Consider the following 19,213-nt stretch of genomic DNA (forward strand, 5'->3'; position numbering starts at 1 on the left):
TCTCCATTCACACAATGTATTTGATTTTTATGTACATCTCTGTTTCCCAAGCCACAGACCTGAAATTTTGGCATATAGGTACGTCTCACCCTAAGTCAGTCAGTCATTTTCCAACCCACTATATCCTAACACAGGGTCACGGGGGTCTGCTGGAGCCAATCCCAGCCAACACAGGGCACAAGGCAGGAACAAATCCCTGGGCAGGGCGCCAACCTACCGCAGGGCGCACACACACCCACACACCAAGCACACACACTAGGGACAATTTAGAATTGCCAATGCACCTAACCTGCATGTCTTTGGACTGTGGGAAGAAATCCACACAGACATGGGGAGAACATGCAAACTCCACGCAGGGAGGACCCGGGAAGTGAACCCAGGTCTCCTTACTGCGAGGCAGCAGCGCTACCCACTGTGCCACCGTGATGCCCACCCTAAGTCATGCTTCTGATTATTTATTTATTATTAACAGAGAAACAGCATTATGTAGAGTGTGATGGTTAGCCTGCTTAACTTTAAATGAAGAAATCCAGGCTTCATTCTTGTACATTATATTAAACTTTTTCTTTAATCAAGCATTTCCATCACTATTTGTAATATAGCCCCAAGCCTCCCTAAGTGCCGCCATATTGTTACTGAAGTTATTTATTGCAGTTTGAGATTCTTTGCACCAGAAGGAAAAAGTAAGAATACTGTGTAGAAAGAGTCTTTGGAATATTAATAATAGTTATTTAATCAATGCAACAAGTTCAAGAGTAATACAGGTTGGAAGTATATAATTTGTAATTAGTTTTTACCTTTCAATCTTTCCACTTTCTCAGTCAAAGAAAACACTACACATGAGTTTAGAGAGCCACATAAAAAGCTAATTATGAGTTCCTCATCTATTTGAAAAAGGCTTTAAAAAGAAAGAACAGAGACACAGGCACAGCAAGCTATTTTGTAAGAGATCTAATAAGTTCTTGCCAAGTTCTGAAAAAGCTTTGCACTGTTTCTTGTGGGAAAGATTTGATTTTTTTTAGTTTTACATACTTTCCAATTGCAGTTCAGCATGATATATTGACACGTGTGCAATGTAATACAATGGCTCACAACACAATTATAGTAACATTACTTTAGCACATCTGGCATTACTCTAAATAATGCTATTAGGGCATTAGGATTGAGTGTTAATCCAAAACTATCTAAGACATAATCAAAAATCATTTGTCAAAGTGGTCGAAACTTTGTGCAAATCTAAAACACACGATCCAACAAGGCTGATGTGTATTGACATCATTTGCAATTTGGATTCTGTAAATGACAGATTTTAGATCATTTTTAATCTTGAAAGACGTGTCTAATATGTAATTATAGGATGGATTACTCAGTGCTTTTTTGAAGAAGATTGTATGTTGCAAGTTATTAAATTCCAGTACTTGTTTGAAATGATAATTGTTGGATGCTATTACTATCATTATCTAAGATCACCAAGAAGTCTTAATATACACCCCGAATGACTGAGTTGCCTCGACAGCTTGCATATTGTAATCTTTTTAGTTAGCCAATAAAAGGGGTCATTTTGCTTGACTTCTCATTACATTCATAATAGCTAACACTGTACAACACCCTAGTACTACATACCCCGAATTAATGCAACCAGAAGTGTAATAATACAATTCATTTGCACTCTCAATTTTACATGCACCACTCTTTACCAGAACATACCAATCCCACATTACTCTTCTGGGACATCCAAACATATAAGTCCTACTTTTCATAACACTCAAACAATACATTATCCAAATCCCTCCCTTCAGTACTCACAATTCAGCTTCAGCCTCGTGATAAGAGCCTTGGTGCTTCAATTTTTTTGGTTTCTATTCCTACCAAAAAGATTCCCCTTTTAGACATTCAGCATATGAACCACAATAGGGTGTTTGCTTACATTCTAGAAGGCAGATTTAGATTCTTCTGTACACAAAGAGGAAACTGCTGTTGTAAAGCATTGTCTTTCTAAATAATTCCCTTCGGCTCCTTTACTTGACTTTAGTATAGGGCCTTGCTGACAAGCTGATATATGGCAGAACTTGTAATCAGGTACGTTTAGGTAGCCTTGATGGCTGGTAAGGGAACCACTTTATTTTCAAATGATGGGGCTCATGAATTTTAGAACTAAGAAGTAGAATTCCATTTAGCAACCAGGAAGAATAATAGCAATGTAAGCACACCACTTCAACAAAGTCTTTACATCTTGCTCTCAATAGTCACCTTTGAGGTTACTCCTCTGTCTATGAAGGACAATCATCCTTAAAATATGAACAAAACTGGAATGTCAATTCTGTCGCGTTCAAAAAGTATAGTTTCATTTATTAGACTGGGCCTGCTGAATTCATGTAAGGGAAAAAAATAATACATTTTTCAACAGAAACAAAAAGGTTGTTAAGATGAAAGAAAAAAATCACTTTGCTGTCCCAATATAAGCAGTTTCAGTTTCTTTGTTACACCTTGCCTGATGAAAAGGCCTTAGCTGCCTCGAAAACTTGCATTTGTAATCTATTTAGTTGGCCAATAAAAGGTGTCATTTCACCCTACTTTCTCCTGTAATACATTTTTCAGGCAATCATCTACTTTCAAACCTGAATAACACAGAGGTAGATGCAGGTTATCCTGCCAACATAGGGTGTAATGCAGGAAACACTCCTGAATAAGGTGTCAGTTTATATCAAGGCACATGTACTGCACATAAACTTACTTAACACTGGGCCAATACAGGTTTGGCACACAACCTAACTGGTATCTTTGGGTTGCTAGAGGAAAAGTGAAGTACCCAGAGGAAAATGCAGACTGGGAGAACATGCAGATTGTGTGCATACTGTGACCAGGGCAGAATTCAAATTTAGCCACGTGAAACCAAGAAGCAAAATACATTTTATTAAACTTAAAAGGAAAATCTGGCAATAAAATCTTAATTTTAGTACATATTTGAAGCTGCGTCTCACTTTTAGTTCATATTTGTTCTGTGACAAACGACAGAAGAAGAAAATGATGGGTTGAGTGGGACTTCTGTTTAAGGCAAAGGTAGCACGTCTGTGGCCAATTTTGTTCCCCCAAATTATGCTTCCTGCAAGCTACATTTAATATTTTGGAGCATGACCTCTCCTGTTCGGCAGTGGCCCTCTGCCATGTAATTTCTGACTGTTCCTAGTTCTCAATGTAAAAGAAATCATGTAGGAAGGATGCTTCACTTTGACTTCATCTTATTCCGACGCATCTCATTTGTTTGCATTCATTTCTATATTGACTTTTAGAATTACCAAATTGTTTGCTTTAAAAAGTTTGAACTTTATTTTTTTAAAGAGATATAGTATTTGCCATTGTAACTAACGTTATTTTCCAACAAAATTCTGTTCTTGTTCTTCAATATCTTTGAATTTTAGCTCACATCAGTAAGTTCAAGTCAAGTCAAGTCAAGTCAAGTTGGGGAGCATGCACTGGTACAGCGTGTTGCCACACACACCACACAACAAAACAACTCGGGATCCTGGTTGGCAACCCCCCCAGGCAGACACGCGCTCCATTCCCACCCTCCGGAAGTGACCCTCTATCTGCCACAGCCAGGTGTTACATGGGCGACTCCTTGGCCTGGACCAGCCACTCATGTCCCCAACAATGAGGATCTTAAGAGGTGGATCACCCTCTTGGGGAAATGTGCCACATGGCCGTAGTGCCGCAACTGACGCTCCCTCACAATGCAGGTGATGTGCCTGATTCGGGACTCCATGAGCAACACAAAGTCAAACCAATGGTACCCAAGGATTTTCCGCAGAGACACAGCACTGATGGAGTCCAGTCTTCATCTCAGGTCACTGGATAGCGTCCATGTCTCGCAACCATACAGCAAGACAGGAAGCACCAGGACTCTAAAGACTTGGACCTTCGTCCTTTAGCAGAGATATCGGGAACGCCACACACCCCTTTCCAGCGACCTCATGACCCCCCCATGCTCTCCCAATCCGTCTACTGACTTCATAGGAAGAGTCACCAGTAAGGTTCAAAAATGTGCAGAATTAAGTACAAAGTGTTATTTCAAATTGAGCATGGTATTGCAATAATTACTGCTGCTGCCTCAAAGATTGAGCATCCTGAGTTCAATTAAGGCTGGCAACATGGTGTGGTGTAGTGATTAAGAATATTTATTTTACAACCCTGAGGTTGTGTGTTCAAAATAACACTATGTGGCCATGAGCAAGTCACTTAAACTGCTTGTGCTCGACCTGGAAAAGCAAAAGAACTATAATCAATTGTATTTCTAGAATGTTGAGATTTGCTTTGGATAAAGGCGTCAGCCTAATAATATATATTGATAACTCCCAAGTTCGGCTACTCTCTTTGTGCATTATCTAAGTTTTCCCTGTGTCTCTACAGATTTTCCTCTCACATCCTTAAATATATGTTTGTTAGGATAACTGGCTATTCCAAATTGTTCCTGCGTTACTGTGGGTAGACCTTATGATAGACTGGCATTCCATCTGTGACTGAATCCAACATTGTGCCCAGTACTGCCAAGATAAGCCATGACCCTGAATTGGATTAAGTGGTTTTATGAATGTATGTGCAGTATGTGTTATGTCAGCACTATTAGCTCACTCAGTAAACACCTAAAAGGGACTGAAGCAGCAATGCAGTGTTTAAAACCAAAACAATGAGAAAGGTAGGAACACATATCAGTTAGACCTAGAAGCGTAGTAAGATTTTCTTTGTACTTTTTTACCTTTTTGAAACTTTATACTCGCTACGATTATCTCTCTTTCATGAGTTTAGTTGTACTCAGCATTGCATCACAGTAGGTTTATGTATGTATTCTGAAACTGTGGTCAGTTTAAATGACGAGTTTACCACAACTTTTTGTGCAAACAGAGCACAGGACTCTCTAGACTTGCTGATTACACAGGTTTCTGTTGCCTTAGTCATTATGTCCTACCAAACAAAGATCTCATTTCCTCACAAGCTCTACATCCCTTTAGTAAACTGAGCTTCTATCTTATTGTTATCAAACCTTTAAAAATGATAGGGGTCTTTTGTTCTGTGAATGCTGGAGCCTTCCCACTAATCAAGGGCTGTCAAGCCAGTAGGCAGAGAATGGGGGACAGCCTGAACATGCGCATGTTTAGGAGCGGCAATTTGTCAATATTAAGCCTGAAATTGCCGCCTGACTGGCTTCTATCAGATGTACGGTCAAAGAAATTGCTGACAGGAGTTTTGTTTTGTAGTTTCAGAATCATCAGCAGAATGGTTTGCCATAGGCCATCAGGGACTCTTGAAGCACTATATTTAGAGAATTTTCTCTAGTCGGGCATGGGATAAATAGTGCTCCAAGGCAACAAGTATGGAATATTTCCAGCAGAACACTACGATGAATCCCATTAACTCAAGGCAACGCTTAGAAACCACGATTCTGCTTAGTGAGAACACCTTGCCTGGTAACAGAACAGAATAATAATGGGCAGGAGGGCAGCTTCTCTAGTGCTCAGTGGACACTCTCAATGGGATATGCAGAAACAACATAAGTAAAGATAATACAGTATGTGAATAATTTGATTTGACCAAATAATAATAAAGCTGTGACCTTAAAAAGTAAAAAAAAAAACATGTGAAAATGAAATTTTCAGCAGTGTGTGGTTTCCTGCATTTGGCAACCTGGGTGCGCTTCTTATTTAGATGAGGCTATTTCCTCATCTTTTGGATAAGTACATGCCAACCAAGAATGGTTTTCAGCTGTCAACTGTTAAAATTTGTCCTGCTTTTAATGCATGAATTCTCAATTCTGTTTAATACAAAGTCATGTGACTGCAGCCAATCCTGACAACACAGTGCACAAGGGATGGAAGGACTGCCCTTTTCAGGATCCATCACAGAGCACTCACACACACTGCGTTTAATTTAGCATCGGCAATTAACTTGAGCTATACAGTACGTTTTACAGCAGTGGTTCTCAGGTTCAGTCCAGCTGCAGGTTTTTGTTCTAACCTGCTTCAAATTCAGTGAGTTGTTTTTACTTTAAACTGACCTCAGACACCATGTGACCATGGGCGTGTCACTTCACCTGCTTGGGCTCCAAATGGTAAAACAAAAGAAATGTAACCAATTGTATAATGTTGCAAGTCACCTTGGAGAAAGGTGACAACAAAATAACAATAATAATCTGTCTATTAAAAAAAAAAAACGTGATCTTTTGAAGAGAGACACTTTCACGTCTCGGGAGACAGTCAAGTTACGTCATACTTACAACCTTTGAAAGCAAGTCTCATGATACACATGCAGAGCAGGTTACAGATAATGGAAGTAGGAAAATTCAAAAGTCTCAAAAAAAGGAGAGTAAAGATTGCATTAGCGCAAACAAACAGAAAATATTACTCGGTGAAATAACGGAACAGCAAAATTAGATAGAATTGTGTTTCAGGATGTCTGAGGGAGAAGAGAGATGAAATGCAGATCACGCGGCACAGCAGCAACCCAGCAGCTGATCGAGCAAAAAAGGAGGTAAAAAAAATAACTGTTATTTGATTCCCATTGTATCACCGTTAAAGAGGGATTACGGAGGGGTGGCCGCGTCTCCTTGGGTTGTGTTCAGCCCCCCTCCTCACAATGGCACAAAGCGCTGGTGTTTGGCAAGCGAAGCGAACCCCCCTGCTCGCTTCACTCACCCACCCCCGGGTTTGGTTTACCAGATATACAATTTAAAGAGATTGTTATTTTCATGGGAATTGTTACATATGCATTATTTTCACTTTTACTTTAAAACTTTTGTAAAAACAATACTTGTCCTTTATTTCTGGCCTTGGGCGTGGTTACATCTCTTTCTCGCAGGATGTATTACGCTGCTCGTGATGTGAAAGGGGGTCTGAACGCACACTAAGGAGATGCAGTCGGATCAGCTGCTGTCTTTCTGCTGCTGCTGCTGGCGAGCTGCATGTTCTGCTTGTGGCGCTGCGAGTTGATCATTTAAAAGCCTGTACAGCAGCTGTCCTTTTGCCACTTCGCGTCTCTGCCACTCGCGTTGTGAAGGGGTGGGGACTGAACGCACGCTAAGAAGATGCGGTCGGATCATCTGCTGACTTGCTGCTGCTTGCGAGTTGCGTGTTCAGCTTGTAGTTTTAAGAGCTGGGAGCACATGAAGTGTGTCAGCCAAAAACATTCCAACAACTGAGAGGTTAGATGTCCGTAAACTTGTTTTAAATTGTAAGTAGGGTGTGACATGCAAAAGTTACTGTCTCACAGGTTTTGCTTCGTAAGGTTGTAATGTCTAGTCTCGCAGGACGTCAAAGTGTCTCTCCAAGATGATCACGTCTCGATCGCTTCGCTCAACCCCCCTGGAGGCGTGCAAACCTCCAGCCACTTCATGTCTCTCCCACTCGCGTTGTGAAGGGGGAGTTGAACACTCGCTAAGGAGATGTGGACGGATCAGCTGCTGCCGATGTGTGTGTTCTGCATGTCGTGCTGAGCGTCAATCATTTAAAAGCCTATACAGCAGCTGTCCTTTTGTCTCACTGCCTTGTCTCACATGATGTTAAAGTGTCTTCTGAGAAGATCACGTCTCGTCTCCCTCCCAAGATTTTTTTTTTTTTATAATAGAGAGATAATAATAAATTAGCTGTCCTTTTACTTCTCTTATTTTGCATTCCGAAAAGTGAATTAGTGTTACATTTATAAGAAATAAAAAAAAAACGTTTGCCATATCTTTGGATGCTTAGCTTTCATTTTCTTTGAATTCACTTTTTCTGTGGAGTTTGCTTTCTTAATTGTATCGAAATACTGCCAACTAATGACAAGCATAGCAGACACAATGGAATGCGACAATGACTGATAGAAGACAGCTATTTTAGTGTTATCCACTTGTGTGATTTTAGTAAATAATTCCACAAATAACCAGAAGACTAAAAAAGAACAAAATACTAAAAGACAATTTTTTCTATGCATCTAAAATCCTGAATCACTCAGTAAAAATGTAGCATAACCAGTTTGTAAATTCTGGATTGATACCATCAAGCACAAACTAAGAAGTAACAGCTCCAATCTAAAGGAGAAATTGGTTGGGATGAAAACCTGCAGTCACAGGGAACTCCATGGCTTAACTTGAGAACTACAATTTTAGAGGCTACGTTAGCAGAACTTGAGTACCTAGAGTAAAATCCAAGCAAACACTGGGCAAATATGTAAACTTCAAATAGACAAAGACTGGGTGTGGGATAGGAATCCATGGCCTTTGATGTGTGAGGCAGCTCTACTAACCACTGCATAACTCCCAAATTACACCGTTATAAAACTGCACTTAAATTTGCTCAGTCCAGTGTAGTGCTTTTGATAGTACAAATTGTTACACAGCAAAAACATTAGAGGAATGTAGTAAAGTACTGCTGGAATCACATTTGGGAGCTAAACTCATACTAAGTATGAAAAATGAACACTAATCAAGCTAAAAGAAGATTAAAAAAAGTAAACCGTAAGTCTGTAAGCAATTGAAGTAATTGTAAAAAAGGTAAGTGAAACAATTTTCATGATGGTCTAAAGTGGGATATTGCATATGAGAAAGACAGAAAAAAATCTCCCAGCAAGCCCAAGAGAAGTCTTGCTTGTGCCAAACCTTTGACACATCGTCATGGGTGGTAGAGAAATTGCAATGCCCTTTCTGAAAATGTCTGTATCCCCCTCTTTATTTCCTGTTTCTTAACCATGTTGTTTTTCACAGAAAGGCGATAATGCCAGGAAAGTGACAGTTTGACATCATTTCCTGAGAAGTGTGCATGTATTATCACCACAGTGAAATGAGTTGATGAAATGAAGCTTGAAAAGCAACTGTTTCTTTTGTTTTGAAGGTCAGGAGGATTATGACAGACTCCGGCCATTGTCTTACCAAAATGCCAATTTGGTTATGGTGTGCTATGATGTTACTAACCCCACCAGCTTTGATAACATCCTTATAAAGGTAAATCCTCTTCCTGTGTCTTTTTTGTGAGTGTGCCATTGTTGTCTAACTAACAATACCTTCCAGGATCAAACCAAAATGCATTGAAGTTGCCAGTGCTTTCACGAAATCGGCTGGGTAGACATGTTAGCATCAATTAAAAGGCAGCTAGTTTATTTAATGGTTTGTGACCTTTGCTGGAATGTAATATGTCCCATGAAACATGGATCATGAGATTGACTTAGACAATATGACCTACAAATTAAGAGTGTTACAGCCATTTGTTTAGACACACTTTGTCTAAAATGACTTAAAATGTACAAGTATATTAGAGTATTTGTTTCATGGGAGCAGTGAAAGATGAAGGAATTCTTTAAATATATCTGAACTGATACTCTTGTGATTTATGTGGTGTGTTTATATAGCAAAGACTACCCCAATATGCTTTATAAATACAGTGTTGAATGCATTTCTATAAATTTGTCACTAGCAGGTTAAGCAACTCTCCCAGGGTCCTTATTCACTCCCCTCACTACACTAATCCCTGCACTTCCTATCTGACTAATCTACCCATTATGCACTGCCCTTACTATCTATTAGTTTCAGAAAGTATCTGTTGGTCACGGATTGCAATGACAGTTCAGTGTCAGGAATCTCTGTTCCTTATTTAGATGTTATTAATCAATGTGCAGGTGGCATGGTGGCGCAGTGGTAGCACTGCTGCCTCGCAGTAAGGAGGCATGGGTTCGCTTCCCAGGTCCTCCCTGCGTGGAGTTTGCATGCCCTCCCCGTGTCTGCGTGGGTTTCCTCCCACAGTCCAAAGACATGCAGGTTAGGTGCATTGGCAATCCTAAAAATTGTCCTTAGTGTATGCTTGGTGTGTGTTGGCGCCCTGCCCGGGGTTTGTTTCCTGCCTTGCACCCTGTGTTGGCTGGGATTGGCTCCAGCAGACCCCCATGACCCTGTGTTAGGATATAGTGGGTTGGAAAATGACTGACTGACAGAATTTACATTTTATTCATAACAGTAGAATTAGACTGTTGTTGTTGAACGTTAGCAACATTTTTGGTCAATATTTTGACACTGTAGTCTGTCACCCTGGAACTTGTTTGCAGCTACTTAGAAATGAGTGCCTCAGAATATGTAAATATACAGTGGAATTCACAGTTTTCTTTGGGTGGAAATCCTGGCCCTGCAGACAGCTATGTCTTGAGGCGTTCTTGTATACTAGGACTCATGTTTGGTCAACTACTCCAATGACAGACCAATCTGACTTTTTAGAAGCAGTGCCGTGTTGTAAATAAGGGAGCATTTTATTCTATTAATTAGACATATCTTTTTTAAAAGAGATTGCTGTAACTGTCTACTGTACTTCTGAAATGCATAATGTATATGTGTCACCATTTCACCTGAAACGAAAGAAAGTCTGGTGGATCACTAAGCTTCGTTTCTATGGCATTTCACTGTATGTGCTGCTTGACAAGTCTCTGTGGAGCATGACTGAAGTGTACTATTATCCCTAGAGTCTCTTGAAATACTTCACACTTGGGCTTTTTCATGTCAACTGCGGTATAATTGTTCTCCATTGTTTAAATAAACCAAATTGCACCTTTCATTATTATACTGCCAACAACCTGAATTTAAGCTATGAGGGTGTGCAAATTCAACTTCTATTAAACCATACCAGAACCATTCTTTTTACCGATCTGCACTATAAAATTACATTATTGTAAGATCATAGAAGAATGGTTTTAATGAAACTGCAGAAATGATGCCTCACAAATTCTGTGATTTATTAAATTACTTTAGAATTGCACAACTCAGCACTCCTATTGCATTAAACTTACAAACCAAAGTGATATTCTGTCACACAACTATTACTACCTTGGGTCAGTTTTTGAAGATTTTCTCTTTGAATTCCTCACGCTTCTTCTTCCCATGGACATTCATATACTCTGCAAATGTATGAACTTGAATTGGCCAGCTGAGCAGATGGAAAGCATCCATTCACGTAGCACGAGGTGAATCTGAAAAATGATGGGTTACGGAAAACTCAGTGTCAAATAAACAGAAGCAGCAGTTTCAAAAATTGTGTAATTCTCAGTCCAGCTTAATACAATTTAGGGTCATAAGAAATCAAAGCCTCTCCTGGCAATAATGGGTGCATGGTGGGAAAAAACTTGATGAGGATGGCAGCTCATCACAGGGCACACACATGCACACCTACACAAATTCACACTGGAGCCAGTTTGGAGTCTGCACTTATCCTTAGTTGCATGTATCTGGGCAAGTGACAGGGGAACCAGAGTACACAGAGAGAAAACATGGAAGCTACAATACACAGAGCCAAGTCCTGGATTTGAACCTAAGATACTCGATCCAGGAGGCAGTAGTTCTAAGTACTATTCCAAGTCAAGTCAAGTCAAGTTGGGGAGCATGCACTGGTACAGTGCGTTGCCACACCCACTACACAACGAAACAACTCGGGATCCCGGTTTGCAACCCCCCCAGGCAGACACATGGTCCAGTCCCACCCTCCAGAAATGACCCTCTATCTGCAACACTCAGGTGTTATGTGGACGACCCCTTGGTCTGGACCAGCCACTCGGGTCCCCAACAATGAGGATCTTACGAGCTGGATCATCCTCGGGGAAACGCATCATCACATGGCCGTAGTGCCATAACTGACGCTCCCTCACAATGCAGGTAATGTGCCACATTCGGGACTCCATGAGCAACACAAACTCAAACTAACGGTACCCAAGGATTCTCCGGAGAAACACAGTACCAAAGGAGTCCAGTCTTTGTCTCAGGTCTCTGGATAGCGTCCATGTCTCGCAACCATATAGCAACACAGGAAGCACCAGGACTCTAAAGACTTGGACCTTCGTCCTTTTGCAGAGATATCAGGAGCACCGCACACCCCTTTCCACCGACCTCATGACCCCCCATGCTCTCCCAATCCGTCTACTGACTTAATAGGAAGTCACCAGAGACATGAATGTCACTGCCGAGGTAAGTAAACCTCTCAACAAGGTCGACACTCTCTCCGCAAACAGACACACTGCTGATGGCCTGGATCTTTGGTTTTTATCAGGACCCTCACAAGCCCAGACACTCAGACTCCTCACTCAGTCTCTCGAGCGCCACAGTATTCAACCACAGTAAAAATTAGGCAGGATTAAAAAAGAAACACCAGCACAAGAGAATTGGCACAGACAGGCAGTATATTCTCACAACAAATGTATGACTATAATAAGAGAGTCTAGTACATCAGATATAGACATTGAACTACCAGCGAAGACGACATGCTCATTTTCTATTTAGGCTGTAGCAGCTTCCAGTTAGCTTCCAGCTAATTACCTGCCCTTGACACAAGGTAAGATCCAGAGCAATTCAGTTAACTTTCCAAAATATATAAGACGGACATAAAAAATATACTTGTATACAATCTTGTTATAACTCTGTACTTGTAAATTGCCTTGGGCTAGCAATCACTATGCAGACAGAGGTGCTATATTAACTACAATCGAATTGTGTGGATAACCAGAGTGCACAAATTTTATTGTTTGCTTTCAACAGATTTCTCATCATCCATAATTGAACCTGCTATTCCAGGTCACGGTCATAAGTAATGAAAGCATATCCTGGCAACTCTGTCTGCATGGTGGGAAACACAAATGGATGGGACAGCAGCTCATCAGAGTGTGTGCACACACACACACACTCATATAATTGCACATTTACCTACTGAGCACATTTTAGGAATATGGGTAGAAACCAGAGTACAGAGAAACCGCACACAAACACTGTCCTTTATTAATCTAGTACATCACAAATGTTCTTTAGCATTAACTGGCAGAACTGCAACCATTTTGTGTTCTTAACTGAACATTATTTAATTTTGTTACATAAAAGCAAAATTAGTACGATATAGACTGTTAGGATACAGAACTACTTTCATAGTTTTATACTTTTTACATTTACTGTTGGACTAAACCACCACTTGATTTATCAATAAATTTAAGAGGTTTAGGGCACATACAAATTACTATTATATTAAATGCTAGCCTGCAGAAATTGAAGCTTTCACTGTCTCCCTGTGTCTTACAGGACAGAGTAAAAAATTCTATTAATAACCTATAAAGCTTTACAATGCCTGGCACTAGACTACATCTGTAACCTCCTCCATCACTACATTTCCGTCCACCCACTAACATCTTCGGATTCTGGCAATCTCACTGTGCCCCAAACTAACCTGCGTTCTGTGGGTGACAGAGCCTTTTCAGCTCTATAGTGCCCAGGCTTTGAAACCACCTCCCTAAATTAATAAGATCAGCCAACTCAGTTAATTCTTCCAAAAAAACAACTAAAAACAACATTTATTTAATTAACCCTGACATTCTAACTATTCTTTTAGTTTAACCTCTCTGCTGGAGCAGACTGGGTCTCAAAACCGGCTGGGCATCCTTCAACAAGTGAGGTGACGAGGTCGACCCACTTGGCCCGTTATTCATTGTAATTTTCTTAAAATTTGTGATGAATTCGCGACTCGCTACTTGCTATGAGCCTATGATATGAACTCTATCTAAACTGTCGCCAAACTTAATTTGTTTAGATACAACTTAAAATTTGACGACATGCTTAGAAATAAAATTAATGAAAAATAAAAATTTAGTAACACGGCTTACACGTTATTAGAGTACATGTCGAATGTTGATGTCATGTCCAAGTGCCAGTACCCAAGTAGGCTAGTAGCTGCTCATTTACAATGGAATACATTATAACACAAGTTATAATGAAAACCTCACATGATTGAAATGTTCCATTAACTTAACGATAAACTATAAATGTTCCGTCCTAATATGAAAAATTCCTATCCTGTGCTTTATAATTTTATTTCATCATACTAATAATCGCAGCTGAAAACCACTAATTATCGCTCACGCCGACGACCAGAGAACAATAAAATGCATAATACATAATCTAAACTACTTAGTACCAAAGAATTTAAATACTAGAAATGAGATAAAATAAATTGCAATAATGTATATTCTAAACCGAAATGTAGCGGGATCGAAACAGAAATCAGCAAAAGGCAGTTTTGACCAAATTTTTCGCTGCAACGTTGTGTACTGACAACTAAAACAACTTGATGATGTAATACGGTATATTATGTAAATTGCAGTACCGGACAGATGTTTAGCAGTTTAGAAAATTAATTTTAATGTCTAACAGTAACCAGTACATCAAATTTATTTCATGAAACGGCCGGCCCATGACCAGACCAGAGTCAACAGCCCACCAGGCATTGCCCAAATGCCCTAATAGCCAGTCCACCCCTGCCTCTCTGTCCAGATGCCCAGGATGATTTGTGTTTGTGCCATAAATTATGTTATTTGTTGGGGGGTTTTCTTTTGGTATTCATATTTTTGTATTTTATTCAGGTTTATTGTAGCTTATTATACTGTATTTTAATGTTTTGTATATTCTGGACTTCTCTTTATTTTTTTATTTTGTTCAGATATTATTTGTATCCAATATTGTATATAACCTGTTGTTCTTTCTCAATTTCAGTAAAGCTCTTTGAGCATGGGTACAGTTTTGTATAAATAAAATGTATTATTATAATTGCTTTTCCTTCAGTTAGACAGCTCATAATTTAAGTGGGGATCACAATATTTAAATTAATATATATATATATATATATATATATATATATATATTTGTTTTAGCATTGCTAAGATGATATTGTCGTTGGTTTGACATTTTACATTTTTAGTTAAAATAATTCCACATGTCTGGAGTATGTATCAAATATGAATGTGTTAGTGTGACAATATTTAGTTGTGAACAAATGGACTCACTTGCTCTGCAATTCTTTTACATTTTGTTTCGCTATAGTAAAGTCCTTGATTCTACTGAAAGTTAGTTTCTGTAGTTTTCGGTTTTTCTAGCATTTTGGATTTTTGCTTCAGCCCAGCATTCCTGTCTATTTCCTTTTGATGTCTCACTCTAGTTCTGTCACCATTTCTGAACAATTTTCTCTGTAAACACTGAAACAGATACAAGAAACACTGCATACTGCATTAAATGACAGCAGACTAACTTCAATTAAATTGAACATTTTCTATTCACTATACTTCCATCTTGTAAGACAGCGCAGGTCAATCATTACTAGGCCTAGTAAATTTTACAGGAGTACTTAAACCCACAAGTTGAATTTAACATGCTAACCTTAAGAATCATCTATAATAATTTTGATGATTACTTCAAAGCATTTTGCATAACATTATTTGTTTAGGAGCTGTTGGGAAATAATTACTGTTACAATCATAGCATTTATTTGAATATTAGCTTCACCCCATTTAGTTCCATGAAACTAATTTTATATGGCAACTAAGTAAAGAAGAACCTTTAAACAGATGTGTAATGCCATTAACTGGTATGTTTTAACTTTCAAATTCACTGTGAACACCACCGTCGCCTCTGCGCACCTTACTAACCACACCCTGCCTCCCAGTCTTCTCAGACTAGCTACATATCAGTGAGAGGTCATCTGTTATCTTGAGGAAAACAACTAAATGATGTGAGACCGAATGTCTGCCACTTTAACCTGGTGTCTTAACATACCATATTTAATGGGTGTTTACTCCAAGAACGTCATTAGCATTCTTCCGTTGAGAGGAGAATGCTGCCAATCAGACGTCACAGTGTTAACTGGAGTCTTCAGAGACCCGAGGAGAACATGTTTTTCTGGTATTGCTGGCCTGGGTACAGAAAACAGATCCTATCAGTGGAAATGACATGTCTGTGGACACTGACCTGTGCAGATATTCACAGGTGAGGAAACATTGAGGCTAGCCATAGCTGTAAGGCAGTGGAAAATATGCTCTTTACATATGCAATGTACTGGTGACCAGTCTAGTATTAGATACTGCCTTGCATCCAGTGTGGCTACAATACACACCCTGTAAATATTATTTAGATTAAGTTGTTTAGGAATGTTGCTATGTCAAAGTACAGTATGAGGAATTGTATTTTATGACTCCATTTAAAAATCAGACACTGTGAGAATTGGCATTCTTCTGTCTTCCACATAATTTACATTGTCAACTGCTGTAGCGGGCGGCACAGTGGTAGTACTGCTGCCTCGCAGTTTGGAGACCTGGGTTCGCTTCCTGGGTCCTCCCTGCGTGGTGTTTGCATGTTCTCCCCGTGTCTGCGTGGGTTTCCTCCCTCAGTCCAAACACATGCAGGTTAGGTGCATTGGCGATCCTAAATTGTCCCTGGTGTGTGCTTGGTGTGTGTGTGTGTGCGCCCTGCGGTGGGCTGGTGCCCTGCCCAGGGCTTGTTCCTGCCTTGCACCCTGTGTTGGTTGGGATTGGCACCAGCAGACCCCCATGACCCTGTTGTTAGGATATAGCGGGCTGGAAAATGACTGACTGAATTCCTGTAGCAGAGCACCCCATCTGCCACTTAACTCTTAAAGTAATCACACTTAAAGGTCTAGGTGCCCAAGTGACACATTGAACACTCTTTTCCTGCGCTATACCCCTAATCCATGCCATTCCCCAAGACCAAGACAAATTAAATATTAAACCAGAATTTAAAAAGAGCCCTAACATTTAAAAAAAAATAACAAAAGGCATGGTTAGCCGGGAAGACAAACTAAAATGTCAGCAGCACTGCCTGATCTTATCACGTGACCATCAATGACCGTTACCATCCAACAAGCTACGTTTGACGAAACAAAGAAAAGTCAACAAATCCTTATTGTGTGTCACTTCTGCATGAGAGAAAAACACCGCATCCACATATATACTTGCGATTATTTGTCAGTTACACAAATACAAACATGATCCTGGTAATATTTTGGGCTTGTATGCAAGTCTCGGGTCTCAGATAAGAATATTCTCCAGTTTATGATGCATTTAAGGAAAATTGGAAACAAATATCTACCACGTCAATGCATGAATATATACAGTACCTAGCTTACACCGGCATGCACCTACATGTTAAGTAATTTTTAACTAGCAAGTTGTTGTTCTTTTATTTTTAAACTCTGGAAGGTTGATTCACTCATCACTCTTGGTTGCATTTTCTCACAATTATTTCATTTATTTTTATTAAGAGTACTTCTCCTTAAGAGACCAGTGCACTATGCAGTAATTACAAATATAGGGCGGAAAACAGAATACATAACTACAGGACACAGTGCTTAAACATAAATAGAAAAACACCATTCTATACGCACACATTTATGTGGCTTTATTGTCATACCATCCACACATAGTATTGCCGCTTGTACAATTATCTTGGAAATACAGTTTCTATTTTTAATAAAGAATTTTTCTTTCACATATCACACTTTACTATAAGACCTACAATCTGCTTTATTTATCAAATAACAATATAGAATAGGCACATGCAGCCATGGGCAACATGGTGGTGCAGTGGTAGCGCTGTTGCCTCGCAATAAGGAGACCTGAGGTTCGCTTCCTGGGTCCTCCCTGCGTGGAGTTTGCATGTTCTCCCCGTGTCTGCGTGGGTTTCCTCCCACAGTCCAAAGACATGCAGGTTAGGTGCATTGGCAATCCTAAATTGTCCCTAATGTGTGTGCTTGGTGTGTGTGTGTGTCCTGCGGTGGGCTGGCGCCCTGCCCGGGGGTTTGTTCCTGCCTTGTGCCCTGTGCTGGCTGGGATTGGCTCCAGCAGACCCCTGTGACCCTGTTGTTAGGATATAGCAGGTTGGATAATGGATGGATGGAATACCAATCATCTCCGGTCATTCTGAAAAGGATCAACCTGTAGGCAACTGACAGTGTAATCTGGCCAGAAGACTTCTGAAAGAAGGCCCAACAAAAAATATTTCAAGGCAGACCAACTGCAACACAGACGTCGATGGGGAGAAAAAAAGTAATTGGTAAACCAAACACAATTATTACAATGATAAAGCACTATAAAAAAAAATATGAAACAACCTCAATAGGAACTCTAGCAATTGTATGCTATGCAAAAATAATGATTTGATTCAATTGCTGAGTTCAATGTGTTCTTCCTAATATTAGATAGGCAATTTCTGAATTTGCATTCCCAAAGGATCCTACAGTTTTATTTATCCATAGATTTTTAAATCCTAAATTTTATGACTGCAATGTATGCCTGGGGTAAAGGCACTAATGAGCTCTGCAAGGTAAGCAGGAAGCAAAGCAATTTCCAACTTGAGTGATGAGAATTTTAAAAGTCATTTGTAAACTTAATTGAAAGCCGAAATGATGATTTTTGAATTAAATGGTTGTGCTGTTCTAGTCATGAAACATTTTGAACACTGTGATTGAGCAGTATTACAAAAGTCAGTTCTGCTTCAGGCAAATGCCATAAACTCAGGCATTTCTAAATTGGAGGAAGCAGTTGTTTGGACGTTTGTATATATGTGACTGACAGTTAAATCCTCGTCCTGCACAATGCCTCCGTTTTGGATGGATTCATCTAAACTATACTGTAACAGTCTACTTGTGACTTCTTCAGTTGCTGAGGTTACTGCTTACAGGTAGCATTTATATGAGCAAAGACATTCTGTATATGTTAGATTATTAAGAGAAATTCTGAATTATGCTCAGATACGAATCTGACTAACATGCATTTGAACCTTACTTAAGAATAATAAAAAGCTAAGTCGAGGTACAAGTTTCCTGCCTTGCACTGAATATTGCTAGGATAGGCTCTTCAAACCCGGGAGGTGGCCAAAGCGCATAGAGATGATAGACGGATAGATAAAGTTTTGATGTACTCAGTATCAACAATTACAGTCGAGAACAATGTGAGTTCATTTGAACAAATTCTTTTCTTAAACAAGCAAAAACTCACTGTAGAATATGAATGCAATAAGGAAAAGAAAATATTTGCACTAAGTACATTTTTTGCAGAGAATCAGTGTGATAGTCGTGAAACCCATTTAATCAGTTTAGGTGAATGTGGGCTAGAAACTAGTGTAGCACCATCAGGTACCAACCCTAGATGGGGTCTCAGTCAGTCAAAGGGCAAACTCGTACTCACACTGGACTATTTATAAGTCATCACTCAACCTATTATGCACATCTTTGGGGTTTAGAATGTGAAACAGAATACTTGAAAAGAAAAAAAGAAACCTGTAGACATGGAAAGACCACACAAACTCCACACAGACAGTGACTGAGGAAGTGAGGCTGCAGTGCTAGCCACTGTGTCACCATGCTCCTTTAATTTAAAAGTTCCATTTCAAATGTGA

The 19,213-nt window shown here is 39.6% G+C and overlaps 1 protein-coding gene across 2 annotated transcripts in view; it reads left to right on the plus strand.

The window, feature by feature from the left end:
• rhof (ras homolog family member F) overlaps positions 1-19,213 on the plus strand; it is a 69,438-nt gene that overhangs the window by 46,242 nt on the left and 3,983 nt on the right. For both annotated transcript variants that reach the window (XM_028824156.2, XM_051921359.1), the window contains one exon: positions 8,856-8,965. In XM_028824156.2, the coding sequence (XP_028679989.1) occupies positions 8,856-8,965 (110 nt within the window). The remainder of the gene's footprint in view (positions 1-8,855; positions 8,966-19,213) is intronic.

This window comes from Erpetoichthys calabaricus, chromosome 18, assembly GCF_900747795.2.
Source record: "Erpetoichthys calabaricus chromosome 18, fErpCal1.3, whole genome shotgun sequence".
Classification (NCBI taxonomy): Eukaryota; Metazoa; Chordata; class Cladistia; order Polypteriformes; family Polypteridae; genus Erpetoichthys; species Erpetoichthys calabaricus.